We start from the raw sequence: 17,348 nt of genomic DNA, 5'->3' as shown, positions 1-17,348 counted from the left end.
AAATAATTGAATGTGTAGTTTTTATGAAATATATGCTGACAAGTTACAATTAAAAGAGGCCAATCTTCTGCAAATTAAAAAAACTGAGGCCCTTTTTTTTTTCTGCCAAATTAAAAAAAAAACCTAAAAGACTGAATTTCGAACATCACCTACCTACATTATTGTCCTTTATTTATTTATTTTAACCCAAACAATCCAGCCAACCAACCAAAAGGTAAAGGAGCTCATAAAAAGGGCATGTCACAATCGAATCAATTAAAAGAAGGGTTTTTCTTTTTATATAACATAAATGGTGTTTGAGGTTTGCGAAATTATTATCTTTAGTTTTTTTATGTGTTTTTATAATATTATTGGTCTTCATAATAATAAATATTATTATTTTATTTTTTTACTTTACACATAGTGTGTGTAACATAAAAGATCAATAATATAAATAAATAAATAAACATTAAAATTGATATCAACGGCTAGAAAGACCCATTCTGTTTCATTTACGCTGGATGGACACGTGGCAACTTGGACGCCGTCCAGATGAAATTTGTAAAGTCATGGAGATTGCGCATTTTATGGAATCACAATCACCTGCATGGAACGACAGTGCTTGTGACTTGTGAGCTTGTGAGCTTCAGAGCTTCAGACCTTGAGGGCCGCTGGAGATTGAAGAAGAAGAAGAAGAAGAATTTTCGGCCTACTTGTTCCTTAAGTTCATTGCAAGAGACAATCTGGAAAACCCAACCCAAGGTATGTCACATGAGACCCTCATTCATTCTCTCTGTCAATCTCGTCTCCTCTGTTTTAGGGTTTTCAGAAAAAAGAACCGTCTTTTACTTGTACTAGCCACCACATCCACAACTAGGGTTTTCTACTTTCTAATGCGGCTCTCCTCTGTTACTCTGTTTTGGGGTTTTGAGGAAGCTCTCTGTCACTCTCGTCCCTGTCCGTACAGCTACAACAACGCTCTATGCTTTTCTCATTTTCTTCAACTTTTTTCACTCTCCGCCGTTCTCCACCGCCACGACTGGCCATAACCGTTACTAGTGTTTTCTTTCAGGAGGTACACCAGCGAAGTACGTAACAATGGAGCAGACAGCACCTCATTTGGAAGAATCGGAAATGAAGCAGAGTAAGCTCAAGCTCACCTTGATGTGGAAGGACCTTTTGGAGCACATTGACTTCACCAAGAAGGATCAGGAAACCCAATTTGGCATCCTTGAGAACCAGTTGGAAGCCAAAGCCAATGAATTGGATGGAATTGACAAGTTGATACAAGAGAAAGTAAAGGAGGTCGAATCGAGTAAGCAGCACTTGTGCTCCCTTCAGTTACTGATCCAAGAACATGAAGAAGAGCTTTCTCTGAAAGAGAAGCAATTCTCGGATGTTCAGAGATTCGTTGGAAACAAGGAGAGGGAGTGTGAGTTAATTGAAATACGTTATCAAGAGCGAACAAAGAGATTCCAAAAATGTGAAGAAGAGCTTTCTTTATTAGAGAATCGATTCTCGGATTTTGAGAGATCGGTTGGAGAGATGGAGAGGCAGTATGATGTAATGGGGAAACGTATTCAAAATCGAGAAAATCGATTGAATTGGCTTGAGAAAACCGTGGAAGAGAAGTTGAAATTGGTTGAGTTTAGGAAGAAGGAACTGAAAGTCATTCGTGCACAGCTGGACAAGTGCTCCCAGAAGATTGAGTTGAAAGAGAGGCAATTCAATGAGATTCTGGGGTCAATTGAGGAGCAGCAGGAAGAATTTTCTTTTAAAGAAAAGCAAAATAAAGGGGCACAAAGATCAGTTGATAACTGTGACAAAGAGATAAAATTGAAAGAGGAGAAACTTAGTTTGATTCAGAAATTGATAGTGGACTGCTCTAATACACTCAAATCGAGAGGGAAAAGTATTAGGGCAATGGATTTGAAAATGAAAGATTTTTGTTTGCATAAAAAGACAATGGAGGAGTGGTCCTGTAAACTTGAACTGAGAGAGAAACAGTTTGAGTCAAAAGTTGACGATCTCAATAACAGGATCAATGAATGCCTCAATGAGGTTCAGTTGAAAGAAAAGCATTTTGATTCAGTTGAAAATTTGATACAAGAAAGCAAAAAGCATTTGGATTCGCAAGAAAAGTCATTACAAGAATATTCCAATGGACTTGAAATGAAAGAGAGGCAACATGCGGAATGGGCCAAAGAAATTGAATTGAAACAACAACAAATTGATTCAATTCGGGCGTCCACTGAAGACCACACCCAAAATCTGGAGTACACCCCTGCCAGTATTATCGCAGTCCCTTCTTCCTCAAGTAATCAATCCGGCATGAAAAGGGATGGTAGAGGCTTGCAGTTGCTCATGAATGAGCATTTGAAGAGAATTGCCTTATTGGCTAGCGAAATGTCTGTTCATCTGAAAGCATCATCAAACCCAGCAGAATTGGTTTTAGATGCAATGGAAGGGTTTTACCCTTCAAATTTGGATGCGGACAAAATGAAGTTTGATTTTGATCTGACAGTTATTAGAAGGAGTTGTGTTCTTCTGTTACAGGAGTTAAAGAGGTTGTCACCACAGATTAATCATCAGGTGAGAGAAGAAGCGATTAAGTTGGCGGCTGATTGGAAGGCTAAGATGACGGTGGCAGCTGAGAATAGTTTGGAGATTTCGGGGTTTTTGTGGCTGCTTACGGCATATGAATTGACCTCTACTTATAATGCGAGGGAACTTCGAAGTCTTCTTGCTATAGTTGCTCAAACGGAACATGCAACTGAACTATGCCAAACCCTTGACATCACAGAAAAAGCACCTGGTAAGCTCTTTAGTATTTATTTTCCATATTTATATCTGAGTTTCTTATTTTATCACTCTCATTGTTTTTTAATACATACACGCACGTAGAATAATTCTCTAAAGTGCACCATCCCAAACTCGATTTTCTGATTAAACTCTCAATGTTTGGAGGAGAGTCATGTGGGTTAATTTGTCATATATTACTTACCCTTGTTAAGTCAATAAATCAACCTCTATATTAGTACATCAATGCCCTTCACATGCTATGGGAAGGGAAAAAATAAGAAGAAAAATTGAATGCTTCTTATATTTGGTAGCATAAGGTTATGTTCCCTATCGGGCATGCCTTTAATTGCAAAGTAGTCATTTACTTTAACAAGTTGTTGAAGGCAATGAGTTTTAGCCCTTGTTATGTTCTGCAAAGATGATATTTTATATGGTAGACAATTTTTACATTTTATCTTTTTAGTAAGTAAATAGTTTCTCATTTTTTTCCCGCCTGAAAAAGTAAACAGTTTCATTTTAACCTCTGTAATAAATCTGTGGTTTAAGGCTTTTAGCATCTCATGTTGCATGTTATCTTCTCATTTATCTGATGAGAATCTCAGTGGAGATATGTGGCAGTGGTTCCACATATGCTCATCTTTTGATACCCTTTCATCCTAGATATTTTAGCATCTCTATTTCTGATTTGCACATAATACCATCTGATGCCTGACATATGCAACACGATAAATTTTTTAGTTAAGTTTTTCTTGGTTAGATTTGAACGTAAAAGCTATGCCGACTCTCACCCTACTGCTTACCATTTGAGTCAAAGCACAAGTGGCACATAATACTGTAAATATGCTTTGATATGTTAAATTCAAAAATTTTCACTTACCAACCTGTGTACTGCCTTTTCTTTGTTTATTTTTGCAATTGTATAGCTGGAAACAGAGTTTCTTTCCCTGTAAAAATTGAGGAACCAGAATCCTCACCCGTCAGAAATGTAGCAACTTCTTCTTCTCCAAATCTTCAACTAGATGCCATCACATATGAAAGGAATTTGCAGCAGCGTCTAGATGAGCATTTTAGTGAGAATAATTCAGTACAGAGCAAAATGTTTGATTATTTACGAGTGTCAATTGACCCAGGAAGACTTGCTCTGACGACGATGCAAAAATCTCTTTCTGAATACTGGAGAAAAGGAGGTCTCGAAGCAACTGTCATGATGAAGAACATCTCCATGTTGGAGGAGCTAGTGCAAGTCTTGCCGCATGTTGGATCTTGTGGGAACCTAAATAAATCAAAACCCTAGGTCAATTAATTAGGCCAATCAATTGGGGAATTATTTGACCTAATTAGGAGTTACCTAACCTAATTGGGAATTACCTAATCAGATTGGGGGTTACTTGATCCCCAATTTAATTAGGGATTTGGTTAAATCCATAATCCCTAAATGCACCAACCCCACCAACCACACCAACCTCACCAACTACACCAACCCCACCAACCTCTCCAAGACCATTATAAATACCTGGTTACGCACAAGGATGAGGTACGCCTAAACTCTTACAAAAACTCTACAGAAGTTATCTCTCAAGAACTCTAGCCACCCCCTCTCTTTCTCTCTCTCACACAAGGCTCCGGCCACCACACACGGCTCCGGCCACCCGGTTTTCCTTGAATTACCCTACCTAACTTAGGCATCGGAGGGCCTTTGGCCAACACCCCCCGGGTGTGGTCCTTTTACTCCGATCTGTTTTGCAGGGAGAAAGAGAGGCGGAGAAGACGAAGGAATATTGGGCGAATATTCTCCCGTGAGATTATTTGCACAAACAAATTGGTGCTTTCATTGAGAGCGCGAGTTATACTCAACGCGTGCTCAAGGAATCCGTTCCTCCTATTTTCCAATCCGCCGAAGCCTTCCAAACAACCATGGTTGGAAGCATGAACACGAGAGGCAAAGCCGCCGCGATGGCTAGATCCGCGACGACCCAAAGCCACTCCACCCGCGATCCCCCGATCGACATGGTGGCACCGCCACCTCTCACCACCGCCGCCGAACATGGTGGAACTTCCAATCAAGGTGGACTCGTTACCACCGCCGACCTAGGGCCGGTCTTGGAACAACTCCAAGCATTCCCTCCATTGCCTCCACGCGCGACGCACGCTCCTGCATACACCTTCAGTGAAAACCTAGCCCGTGTGCAGTTGGGCTCCGCACACTTCTCTCCTCCCGATCCACGAAGTCAAGCAGACCTTAATCTAAGAGTTGACCAGCTAGCTCAGAGAATGGACGACCAAAGCGATCTAATGAGGCAGCTCATCAACCAAATAGGCTTTGCTCAAAACCTTGGCCTTGGACAACCGGGCGAGGAGAGAAGGATGGACGAACGCGCCGGCAGACGACTCGACGTCCGTGCCCGCTTGGGCCCGCAGGGAAATGTACATCAAAGGCTAGGCCCCCAAGGAAGTCAGCTAAACAACCATCGCAACGAGGATCGCGAAGAAAGGCGCTCAGCTGTCAACTCACAGAGAAGCGCTCTCGAAAGGCTAGGCCCTCAGGGAGGCTAGTTGGACAACCCTCACAATGAGGACCATGAGGAAAGACGCTCCGTTACTCACTCTCGAAGAACTAATTCTCGTCGACAAGCTACAGAGAATCTTTCGCAGGCGCAGTCCACCCACACTCCAACTAGGCAGCCCAGGCGAGAAGGTCGACCCTCGGAGGACAACGAGGAAGTCAGTCAATATCGTGGAGGTCGCCAACGTGACCGACCAGCAATGTGCGCAGAAGACGTTGAGAAGCTCGTGAATGACCGACTTCGGGACTTAAAGACCGGAGGAAACTTCGAGGATTCATTACGTAAGGAGATGGACCAGGTGAGCTCTACGCCTTTCACCCTCGATATCGAGCAGGCCGCTCACCCGAAGCGATTCTCGACGCCCTCGTTCATACACTTCAAAGGGGATTCCGATCCCGAGAGCCACTTGAAACACTTCAAAAGTGTTATGATCCTCCACCAGGCTGACGACGCGCTAATGTGCAAGGTATTTACGATAACCTTGCGAGGAGCAGCCCAAGACTGGTTCCACACCCTACCATCCAGGTCGATCAGCAGCTTCAAGGAGCTAGCCTACGTCTTCACCAAAGAATACACGTCTTACCGGACAATCAAGAAGAACCCTGATCACCTGTACAACCTGCGCAAGAAGTCTGACGAATCCCTTCGAGATTACATCAAGAGATTCAAGGCAGAAAAGGCGAACATTGTAGGATGTGACGACCGAATCGCGTCCTCCGCTTTCAAGAAAGGTCTTCCAGCTGAGCACGACTTGTACCGCGAGCTGACTATCACTCCCAGCCAGACTCTGGCAGAGGTCTACGCGACTGCGGAACGCTACGCGCTCTGGGATGACGATCGAATCGCCGCGAAGAAGTCTACAAAGCAGGAAGATCAGCCAACTAAGCGGGCAGGCCAAAAAGGCGACGGATTCAACAACCGAAACAAAGACAAGCGCAGGTCGCACTCACAAGGGGAGGCTACGGCAGGAGAGAACTACACCAAGTTCACCATCCCCATACATCAAATCTTAGCCCAAGTGAAGAACAAACCTTGGGTAAGAAGACCACCGCCCTTGAAGGGAGATCCGGACAAGAGGGACACTAGCAAATACTGTGCCTTCCACGGGACGCACGGACACACGACGAACAACTGCTTCACTTGGAAAGCGCATCTTGAGGAACTCGTGAGAGAAGGCCACTGCACTGAATTCGTTGCGAAGCAGGCCATCCAACGGATTGAGGATCGAGACATCGCCAAGGAGCCGCCTCAGAAGGTCATAAGGATTAACACAATCCTAGCCGACTCTGAGGAGTCTGGGCTGACCAGCAAGGAAAAGAAGAGGAAGATCAAACAGGCCACTGTGATCTCCCAAGTCTCGACCGACCTTCCACTAGCAGGAGACGATCCTATGATCGGCTTCCAAAAGAAAGATCTGATCGGCCTCGACATGCCGCATAACGACGCCCTTGTCATCAGTATTCAAATCGCTCAGGCCATGGTCGACCGAATCCATGCAGATGAAGGCAGCGCAGCCAATATCCTACAACTGACGGTCATCCAACAGATGGGCTTGGAGACAAAGATCAACAAGTTAGCCAGATCGCTGACTGGCTTTAATGGTGCAACAACGGTTACCGTGGGCACAATAGACCTCGATGTCTACTCCCCACCTGTGGTCAGCTTGCAAACATTCATGGTCATCAATGAGGTCTCACCTTACAACGGCATCCTAGGCAGACCATGGATTGGCAAGATCAATGCCATCACCTCCGCCACGCATCAGAAAATTCGGTACCCAATCCCTGGGGGCGGTGTCGGCCAAATCAACAGCGATCAAGCAATGGCGAGGAAATGTTCCGCCCAAGGGCTGAAGAAAGGCAAACAAGCGCAGTTTCTCCCTGTGAGCCAGGCGGATCTGGAGGAGGTTGAGCAACCGAATCTTGCTATTTTATAGCAATCAAAGCGTCAGGACCAAGCCGAGGAAATCCGCCCAGAGGTCTTTCCGGAAGAAGGATGGAAACCCGAGGAGGACGTCGAGTTAATACCCTTGGATCCTGACCAGCCAGACAGGAAAGCGCGGATCGGCTCGCGCTTAAGCCCAGAAGAGAAGGAGGAGCTTACCACATTCCTCCAGAGCAACAAAGACATGTTCGCATGGTCGCCATCAGACATGCCTGGCATCGACCCAAAAATCATCTGTCATCGACTCCACGTCAACCCCGCGTGCAAGCCAGTGGCGCAAAAGAGACGCAACTTCGCACCCGAGCGAGTCGCTATCATCGAAGCCGAGATTGACAAACTCCTAGCTGCCGGCTTCGTCGAAGAGGTCTCCTACTCAGAATGGCTTGCCAACGTTGTCTTGGTGGCAAAACAAGAAAAGGGCAAATGGAGAGTTTGCGTCGACTACACAGACCTCAACAAGGCATGCCCTAAAGACAACTTCCCATTGCCGAGAATCGACCAACTCGTGGATTCCACTTCTGGCAATCAGCTGCTCAGCTTCATGGACGCCTACTCCGGCTATAACCAAATCCGGATGCACGAGGATGACAAGGCGAAAACTTCTTTCATCATCGAGAGAGGGACCTACTGCTACAAGGTCATGCCCTTTGGGCTGAAGAACGCCGGAGCAACCTATCAAAGGCTTGTAAATAAAATCTTCAAGGAGCAAATCGGCAAAACTATGGAGGTCTACGTAGATGACATGCTGGTCAAAGCCCCAAAACGTGCAGATCACATTGGAAATCTTGCTGAGTCATTTAGCTTGCTCCGCCAGTATCGCATGAAGTTGAATCCAAGTAAATGCACGTTTGGTGTATCCTCCGGCCGATTCTTGGGATACCTAGTCACGCAACGAGGTATCGAGGCACACCCACGTCAAATCAAAGCCATTCTCGAGATGAAATCACCCTCCACGGTGAAGGAAATACAAAGTCTAACGGGCAGAGCAGCGGCCCTCAACCGATTCCTCTCGAGATCAACTGACAAGTGCAGACCATTTTTCAAAGCTTTGAAGAAAGGACAAAGGGACAAATGGGACGAGGAGTGCGAAGTAGCTTTCCAGACTCTGAAGACTTACCTCACCTCACCTCCTCTGCTCTCAAAGCCAGTCCCTGGGGAGGACTTGTTTGTATACCTGGCAGTGTCCAACTCAGCTATCAGTTCAGCTCTCATCCGAGAAGAGCTGGGGGCCCAACATCCGGTGTTCTACACGTCAAAAGCTCTCCTCGATGCAGAAACTCGCTACCCGAAGTTGGAGAAACTTATTTTGGCTCTTGTAGTTTCTGCGAGAAAGCTGCGACCCTACTACCAAGCTCATCGAGTCATCGTCATGACCGACTTTCCTTTGAGATCAATCCTCCACAGCCCTGATGCTTCTCAGCGACTCATGAAGTGGGCTATAGAGCTAAGCCAATATGACCTCCTCTACCGACCAAAAACTACAATAAAAGCCCAGGCTTTAGCAGACTTCGTCGTAGAATTCACCCCGTCAGTCGAAAAGAAGTTGGTCAACCAAAAGAAGGAAAGTTCAAAAGCAAACGGGACCTCCGCAGAACCTAGAGACATGTGGCAGTTGCGCGTAGACGGAGCGTCGAACCAAAAAGGAGCCGGAGCAGGGGTCGTCATCACCACTCCAGATGGAACCCTATTGGAGCAAGCTATTACGCTTGGCTTCCCGGCCTCGAACAACGAGGCAGAATACGAGGCATTGCTCGCCGGCCTACGCTTGGCAAAAGAGCTTGCAATCAAAAAGCTAGCCATCTACTCAGACTCACAATTGATCACGAATCAAGCCTCAGGTGAATACATGGCAAAGCACCCAAGGATGATCTTATACCTTGACAAAGTCCAAGAGCTGTTAAAGGCATTTCCCACCTTCACCATCCAACAAGTGCCCCGGGCAGAGAACGCTCATGCAGATGCACTGGCAAGCCTAGGATCAGCGCTGGATACCCAGTTCAGACGCTCCATCCCGGTCGAACACCTTGACCAACCAAGCATCGAAGAAATAGAGCTAATCGATACCATGCAGATTGACGAGGACCCCAGTTGGCAAGACCCCATCATCGACTATTTGACGAATGGAAACCTGCCAACGGAGAAGTCCGAAGCTAGAAAGGTCCAGCAGAAGGCCGCGAGATACTACATGCATGGCAACAAGCTCATCCGCAGATCATACTCCGGCCCTCATCTCACCTGCATAAAGTACCCTCAAACACTTGAGGTTCTCTGCAAAATTCACGACGGCGAGTGTGGCAACCACTCTGGGGGCAGGTCACTCGCCCAGAAAGCTCTAAACATAGGCTACTTCTGGCCTACCATGCGTCACGACTCCGCTGAATATGCCAAGAAGTGTGATCGCTGTCAGCGATACAAGCCGATCCCTAACCTGCCTGCCGAAGTCTATCATCCGCAAAACAGTCCATGGCCGTTTATGCAATGGGCCATCGACCTAGTGGGTCCCTTGCCACCAGCGCCCGCCAAGAAAGAAATGATGATCGTCGCCACCGACTACTTTACTAAATGGATCGAGGCCGAAGCTCTATCCTCTACTAAAGAAGCCGATGTGGAGCGATTCATCTGGAAAAACATCATATGCCGGTTTGGCTGCCCACAGTCGCTGGTTACCGACAATGGCTCACAGTTCATTGGCAAGCAGATCACCGCCTTTTTTGTGAAATACAAGATCAAGCAACACTTGTCCACCCCAAGGTATCCACAAGGAAATGGACAAGCCGAGGCATCTAACAAAGTCATATTGGACTGCTTGAAGAAAAGGCTGGAAGGCGCCGGAGGAAAATGGGTGGATGAACTCCCCGGAGTACTATGGGCCTATCGCACCACCAAACGAAGATCGACTGGTGAAACCCCATTCTCCCTCGCCTATGGAACAGAAGCGATCATACCACCTCACATCACTGTCCCCTCCATAAGCTTGGAAGTGGGCAGTGTTGACCAGAACTCCGAGCAGATGAGGCTCAACCTCGACTTACTGGAAGGCGAATGTGAGAAGACCATTATCCGGGTCGCCTCCTATCAACAGCAGTTGAAGTCTTACCACGACAAAAGAGCTAAGGTCAGACAGTTTCAACCAGGCGACCTCGTGCTAAGAAAGGCTTTCATTACTGCACCGAGGCAAGGGTCAAAAAAGATGAATCCTAACTGGGAGGGCCCTTACATGATCAGCCGGTCTGGGGGCAGAGGAAGCTACACACTCGACACTATGGAGGGGAAGCAAATACCACGACAATGGAATGCTCACCATCTTCGAAAGTATTATCCGTAGCACCTCCTCCTGACTGCTAGAAGTTCTAAGTTTTGTACCAAGTTGTTTCTATTTTCGAATAAAGAACTGTAATCTTATGAATATCAATATAAGTTCAGTTTCTCATTCCAAAATGTCTCATCTGCCCACAAAACACAACATTTGCCCATAAGCAGCGTCCTTCGGGAGACGCAGGGTACGCCAGGAATTTCCTAAGGGAGATATCCAGGTTCCTATCCGTTTCCTAAGGGAGGCAGGATAGTCGCACAGTTGCCCATAAGGAGCGTCCTAAGGGAGACGCAGGGCGACGACTAAAAGCGTCCGTTTAGAGACGCAGCCCGCTAAAAAAGCGTCCTAAGGGAGACGCAGGGTGCGCCAGGAGTTTCTTAAAAGGGGGTCGCCATGCTTCCTGCGGGAAATATCCAGGTTCCTATCCGTTTCCTAAGGGAGGCAGGATAGTCACAGTTGCCCATAAGGAGCGTCCTAAGGGAGACGCAGGGTGACGACAAAACGCGTCCGTTTGGAGACGTGGCCCGCTAAAAAAGCGTCCTAAGGGAGACGCAGGGTGCGCCAGGAGTTTCTTAAAAGGGGGTCGCCATGCTTCCTGCGGGAAATATCCAGGTTCCTATCCGTTTCCTAAGGGAGGCAGGATAATCATGTAGTTGCCCATAAGTAGCGTCCTACGGGAGACGCAGGGCGACGACCAAGGCATCCTACGGGATGTGCAGAACACACCCGGAGTCCCTCAAGGGGGACCCTGGTGCTTGCCAACTCCCTAAGAGGAGTCATCCTACGGAATGTGCAGAATACACCCGGAGTCTCTCAAGGGGGACCCTGGTACTCGCCAACTTCCTAAGGGAAATCATCCTAGAGATGTGCAGAACACACCCAGAGTCTCTCAAGGGGGACCTTGGTGCTTGCCAACTTCCTAAGGGAAATCATCCTAGAGATGTGCAGAACACACCCGGAGTCTCTCAAGGGAGACCCTGGTGCTCGCCAACTTCCTAAGAGGAATCATCCTACGGATATGCAGTGCATGCCCGGAGTCCTTTAAAGGGGACCCTGGTACTCACAAATCTCCAAAGGAGGACGTGCAATCAAAACATAGGCTGGTTACTCAAGCAGTTCACGAGTCAAATATGCAAGTTGAAGTTGGAAAATGTAACTGAAATTTCCATAACAAACAGACCAACCGGCCAAGTTTAACAAAAAGAAGATGGTCAAATAAAGACCAATTATTCTAAACAAAAAAGCGAACTACAAAAGCTGAAAAGAAACAAAAAAGAGTCTTCGTCTACATGGAGACGCCAGCAGAAGACTTTTAAGCTGCAGCCTCTTCGGCATCCACCTGACTAGCTACGTCTTCAGCAACTCCATCTGCCTGAACCGTGACATCTGCCATCATCTCGTCTACTGCGTCTACCTCTGCTTCATCCTCTCCGGTTACCTGCTCTTCAAATCCCCCTTCCATAGGGGGTGAGTCGGGGCAGAGCATCTCGATGTCTACATCGTCAATCGCATACAAGGAATCAGTCTCATTTGCGCAATGCAGGTAGCCCAACTTGTACGCATCTATGGTGGCTTCAGACTTGGATTCTTTGGCAGACTTATGATAGGCACGAAACCTAGCCAGGAGTTTGTCATAGCTAAGGGAGATGTCCGCATTCTTACGCTCAAGACGAAAGAAGGCATCTTTTCGACTAGCCAAATCAGCAGCGGAAGAGTTGAGCTCGGAATCCTTCTCGGTAAGGGAGCTTTTCAGCCCAGATATCATCGCCCTCAAATCAGACGTCTTCTTCTCATAGCGGGCCTGCTCGGCGGAAAGCTGGCTGGCCAATTCAGCATTCTTCTTCTCCAACTCGCCGAGCTGGGCAGAAGAGGGGGCAACAGCAGATGAGTTCCGAATAGTCTCAGCAGCAAAAATCAGTCCTTTTTGAATCAGATGGAATGACGCTTCCCTTTGTTTTTCCAAGGAAAGACACGAGAAAGTGCCAAGATCGCCAGCCTGACGGATGTGATCGACCAACTCAGCACAGGACGACGGATTTGATAGGAAGTTCGTCTTGAGCAGATCAGATACGCATGCATCCCCTACAGAGCTAGGCTTGTTCACCTTATGACCAACTGCCGACGTGGAGGAAGAACCCTTAACCCGGGCAGATGACTCTCTCATCTTCTTAGCCTCCGCTAACTTCATCTCCAAAGGAGTCAATAATGCTGGATCATGAGCAGACCTCCGGTTTCGATCTCCATCTTTTGACCGATGCAGACGACTTGAACTTCTAGGAGGAATGTCTGCATCTCTTTGACGCTCGACAGAACTAGGTCGGGCACGAGCCGTTTCACGAAACATATCATGGTTGTCGAGTGTGTCAGCATGAGGCTCGGGTGGAACACCCCGAATACCGCGCATACCACCAACCTTCGTGCTATCTGCACCCACAAGATGCTTGACCCTGGCAGATGATGAGGGAGCAGACCCCACTTGAGTCTTCTCAGCAGAAGGAAGCCTTGGTTTCTTCCTCGATGGAGACCCATCCTTCGCATGCGAAGAAGTAGCTTCACCTCTTGAAGGTTTGGCAGCAACTTTTCTCTTTGAGAGAGATTCAGCAGAACATTCTTCCTGTCCGCCAAGCAGATCATCAGGGTCAGGACCGTTCTGCTTCCACCTCTCGACATCTTCGGCAGGGGGCAGACCACCGTCTTCCTCCCGGTACTCACTCAACAGCCAGCGCCACTCGCGAAACCTTAGAGGGATGTTCAAAGCACGGCGGACCTTAGCCATATCCGGCCCAAGCTCCAATTGCTTGCTGATGTCACTCACTGCAAGCAGAAGACAGAAGTTAGTCAGCCACACTTCAAGAAATTCAAATAAAAAGAGCGCATCAAAAAAATTGCAAAGAGACATACCATCGCAATAGGTGATGGGAACAAGTGGGCCGTCACCGACATCGCCTTCCCACCGTCCGCTGACCTCCAGCACGTCGTCATGCCAAGCGTGATCCCCTTGACTAAGACTGTTGAACAGCTTGGCCTTGTAGACGCGAACTTGGGCATACTGCTCGAAGTGCCTTACTTCGAAGAAATAAAAGAACTCTCGCACCGTCAGCTCCAACGTGAAGAAACGACTCAGATTCTCGAAGCACATGATCGCCCGGTAAGCATTTGGAGTACACTGGCTCGGAGCACATCCCATGGCGCAGAACACCTCCTTGAAAAGCTTCGACAGCGGGAATTTGAAGCCCAATGAGAAGTAAAAAGGACGGAAGGTGATGATCCTAGCATCAAGATCATTCGCATCCACCAAAGGCTCGTTGTCCTTCCGAGACTTCAATAGCTTAACCCGCACGTCATCTGGAATGGCAGACGCATAAGCAGCTCGCCACTTTTGGAACTGAGCATCAGTCGTGACGCGATGCAAGTTGGCCACAAACTTCTTGCTATGCACTATGGAGCCTCCCCACAAATACAAAGGGATCTGAGAACTTGGAGCCTTGCTACCATCTCCGGAAGACATGGTTGATTAACAAGTAGCTGCAAAAAGAAAAAAAATTCTACATGTTAGAATGCGAAAAAAAAAAAAAAAAAAAAAAAAAAAAAAAAAAAAGAAACAGCAGCAATTAGAAAAAAACAAAAAAAAAAAAAAATTTTAAGCTGCTTGGATCAGCCCAGCAGCGCACGGCCCAGCAGCAAACGAGGCCCAGCTCGCGCATGCAGCCCAGCAGCAGACGAGGCCCGACTTGCGCCTCCAGCCCAGCGCGCCTTCGGCCCAGCGCTCCTCCTGCCAAGCCCGCCTATGCCACTACAGCTCTCCCAGGCCCGTACAGCTCACGAAGCCCATCCCTTCCGCCTGGCCCGCATGCCCCAGCACCAGCGCAAGCCCACGTGGCGTGCTGGCCCAATTCCGTTCAGCTCCAATACAAGGCCTCGTGCAACCTGGTTCAAGCTCCAGATCCAGTACCTCCAGACCTCCACTGCGAACCCAACACATGCGCACTCAAACCTGCCAGCCTCCCAAAGTCACCAGCCATGCTTCAATGCGCAGCCACGCACCCTTGGCCATTCCTCTCATCAACTAGGCATGATCCAGGCTGCCAAAAGCTAGAACAAAAAGAAAAAAAAAAAATATACAACCCAAGATAAAATTACCTCGGGTATGCGATGAAGATAAAGTCTCAAGCAAGCTGGAACAAAACTCTCCAAGGGTCTTCTCTCTCACTAGTGAAGTCGGAAGAATGTATTTTGGATGTGAAGAATAAATTGGAGGAGCCCTACATTTATAAGAATAAAAATTCCTTGACCTACAAGGAATCGCAAATTCTTTCCAACTTGGGAGTTCATAAAATTGGCAAGTCAAACACCCCCTCTACTCGGGAGCCCAAGTCCACGAAGGAAGCCCAATTGCAGCTGGACAACCCAACGGGTAATTTACATCTCCTACATGCCACCACGCGCCATGCAGAAGCTGGGGGGCATTTGTGGGAACCTAAATAAATCAAAACCCTAGGTCAATTAATTAGGCCAATCAATTGGGGAATTATTTGACCTAATTAGGAGTTACCTAACCTAATTGGGAATTACCTAATCAGATTGGGGGTTACTTGATCCCCAATTTAATTAGGGATTTGGTTAAATCCATAATCCCTAAATGCACCAACCCCACCAACCTCACCAACTACACCAACCCCACCAACCTCTCCAAGACCATTATAAATACCTGGTTACGCACAAGGATGAGGTACGCCTAAACTCTTACAAAAACTCTACAGAAGTTATCTCTCAAGAACTCTAGCCACCCCCTCTCTTTCTCTCTCTCACACAAGGCTCCGGCCACCACACACGGCTCCGGCCACCCGGTTTTCCTTGAATTACCCTACCTAACTTAGGCATCGGAGGGCCTTTGGCCAACACCCCCCGGGTGTGGTCCTTTTACTCCGATCTGTTTTGCAGGGAGAAAGAAAGGCGGAGAAGACGAAGGAATATTGGGCGAATATTCTCCCGTGAGATTATTTGCACAAACAGATCTCATGTGAGAAAAGATGCAGAAGAGCTAGCGGTCAAGTGGAAAGCAAAAATGGGAGCCAATACTGATAATTCATTGGAGATTTTGTGTTTTTTGCAATTTATAGCTACATATGGATTGGTTTCTACCTTCGATGTAGATGAGACGGTAAAGCTTCTTGGGATGATTTCTCAGCATAAACAGGCTATAGAATTACATCAGACACTTGGTGTTGCAGATAAGATCCCTGGTATAAGTTTCTTGAAAACTGGCTTTCATACAAAAGCTTACAGGGAAAACATTTTAAATTGTTAATGCATTTTCTATAGTAACTTCTTTAAGTTTGGGCGGTGATACTGTGCAATTTTCCTTTTGGAAATTCTCTGGAGCAGTTTGATGAATCTTATGATTTTTGTTTTGCACATAGCAGATTTTATTCAGAATCTTATTGAAAGGAAGCAACTCATTGAGGCTATTAGATTTATCTGCACCTTCAACTTAATTGACAAGTTCCCGCCAGCACCACTCCTCAAAGAATACATGGAGGATGCATGGCAGTCTTTCTGGACAATTTGGCTGGCAAAAGAATCACTTGATGAAAAGGTACCTTCACTCTTATTTTCACATCCAATAGCGCTCCTTAAATAGTAAAATCTAGGACCTTATCCTCGGCGCATATTTACATCTATCAAGGCTTATTTTTGCGCACAGAATAAGGTTGTAGACAAGCAAATAGCTGATCTAAGAGCTGTGATTCAATGCATCAAAGATTACAACCTCGAGTCTGAATACGCATCCAAGGACATTGAAATACAAATTGTTGAGCTTGAAAAGCTAAGGGGTACTTGGAGACATTCTGGGAGACCCTATGTCTTTGAACAAGAGCTGGAAAAGAGGAAGGAAAGTAGTAGCAGCACTTCTGACCCCAGATTTCAACCACCAGAGAAACGTCAAGCCATAGCAGCTGCTAGACCCTGTGCATTGCCAACTTTCACCCGTGGCTATCCGCAGTTAAGTTCGTCATCTCAGCTGTGGTATGGACATTCTGTGCAGTTTGACATGGCGGCCAACGACCAGGAAGCTGCTGGTGCTAACTTTGGTGCCATGCAGTTAAGTCTGTCATCTAGGCTGCATTCTGGACACCCTGAGCAGTTTGGTATGGCTGGCGGAGCTAGAATTGTAAAGTTGGAGGGGCCGAAGTAGAAAATACAAGTATATAAAACACTTAAGTGTTCAATACTTACATGTTTAGAGCTAAATATTTCTAATTGAGTCATGTCTAATTTGTTTTGAAGGAAATTTGAACTTAAATTCTAAATTGTTTATTACAAATTCTATATATTATATATAATATAATAGATGAGTTATAAAAATATGGGGGGCCAGGGCCACTCTAGGTCTAGGAGTGGCTCCGCCACATCCGCGAAATTGGTGCTAATTTTGGTTGGATGCCATTAAGAATGTCACCTCAGCTGCTTGAAAATGATGCACACCGTGCACGGTTTCGTGTGGCTGCTAGCGACCATGAAATTGGTACTAATTTTAGTGCCACGCAGAATGCTGGGTTACTTCACCCTCATCACTTGTTGCCCAGCCCTCATAGTTATCACCCTAATTGAATCTTATAGGAACCTTCCACGCATACAAACTTTAAAGGACCAGTTTACATTGGCATTCTGAAAATCCATCTCCAATGTACAGTTCTGATTATAATCTTACCATCCCTGCCCAGCTTTGGTAGGAGAAAGCACTC

General features: G+C 46.7%; 1 protein-coding gene across 1 annotated transcript; it reads left to right on the top strand.

Moving 5' to 3' along the window:
• On the top strand, positions 1,453-17,214 carry LOC18774404. Its single transcript, XM_020565910.1, has 7 exons — positions 1,453-2,794; positions 3,705-4,018; positions 15,599-15,851; positions 15,938-15,942; positions 16,037-16,198; positions 16,307-16,774; positions 17,068-17,214. The coding sequence occupies exons 1-7, from the start codon at positions 1,525-1,527 to the stop codon at positions 17,212-17,214; spliced, it is 2,619 nt and encodes an 872-aa protein (XP_020421499.1). The 5' UTR covers positions 1,453-1,524.

This window comes from Prunus persica, chromosome G6 (genome assembly GCF_000346465.2).
Source record: "Prunus persica cultivar Lovell chromosome G6, Prunus_persica_NCBIv2, whole genome shotgun sequence".
Lineage (NCBI taxonomy): Eukaryota > Viridiplantae > Streptophyta > Magnoliopsida > Rosales > Rosaceae > Prunus > Prunus persica.
Note: the sequence above shows the minus strand (reverse complement) of the source record. Positions and strands in the feature narration are given on the sequence as shown.

Coding starts and splice junctions, on each gene's coding strand:
- LOC18774404 (XM_020565910.1), top strand. CDS start 1,525: ATGGAGAGGCAGTATGATGTAATGGGGAAACGTATTCAAAATCGAGAA. Junction 16,199..16,306: donor AAGAATCACTTGATGAAAAG/GTACCTTCACTC, acceptor TTTTGCGCACAG/AATAAGGTTGTAGACAAGCA. Junction 16,775..17,067: donor TGGCTGGCGGAGCTAGAATT/GTAAAGTTGGAG, acceptor ATGTCACCTCAG/CTGCTTGAAAATGATGCACA.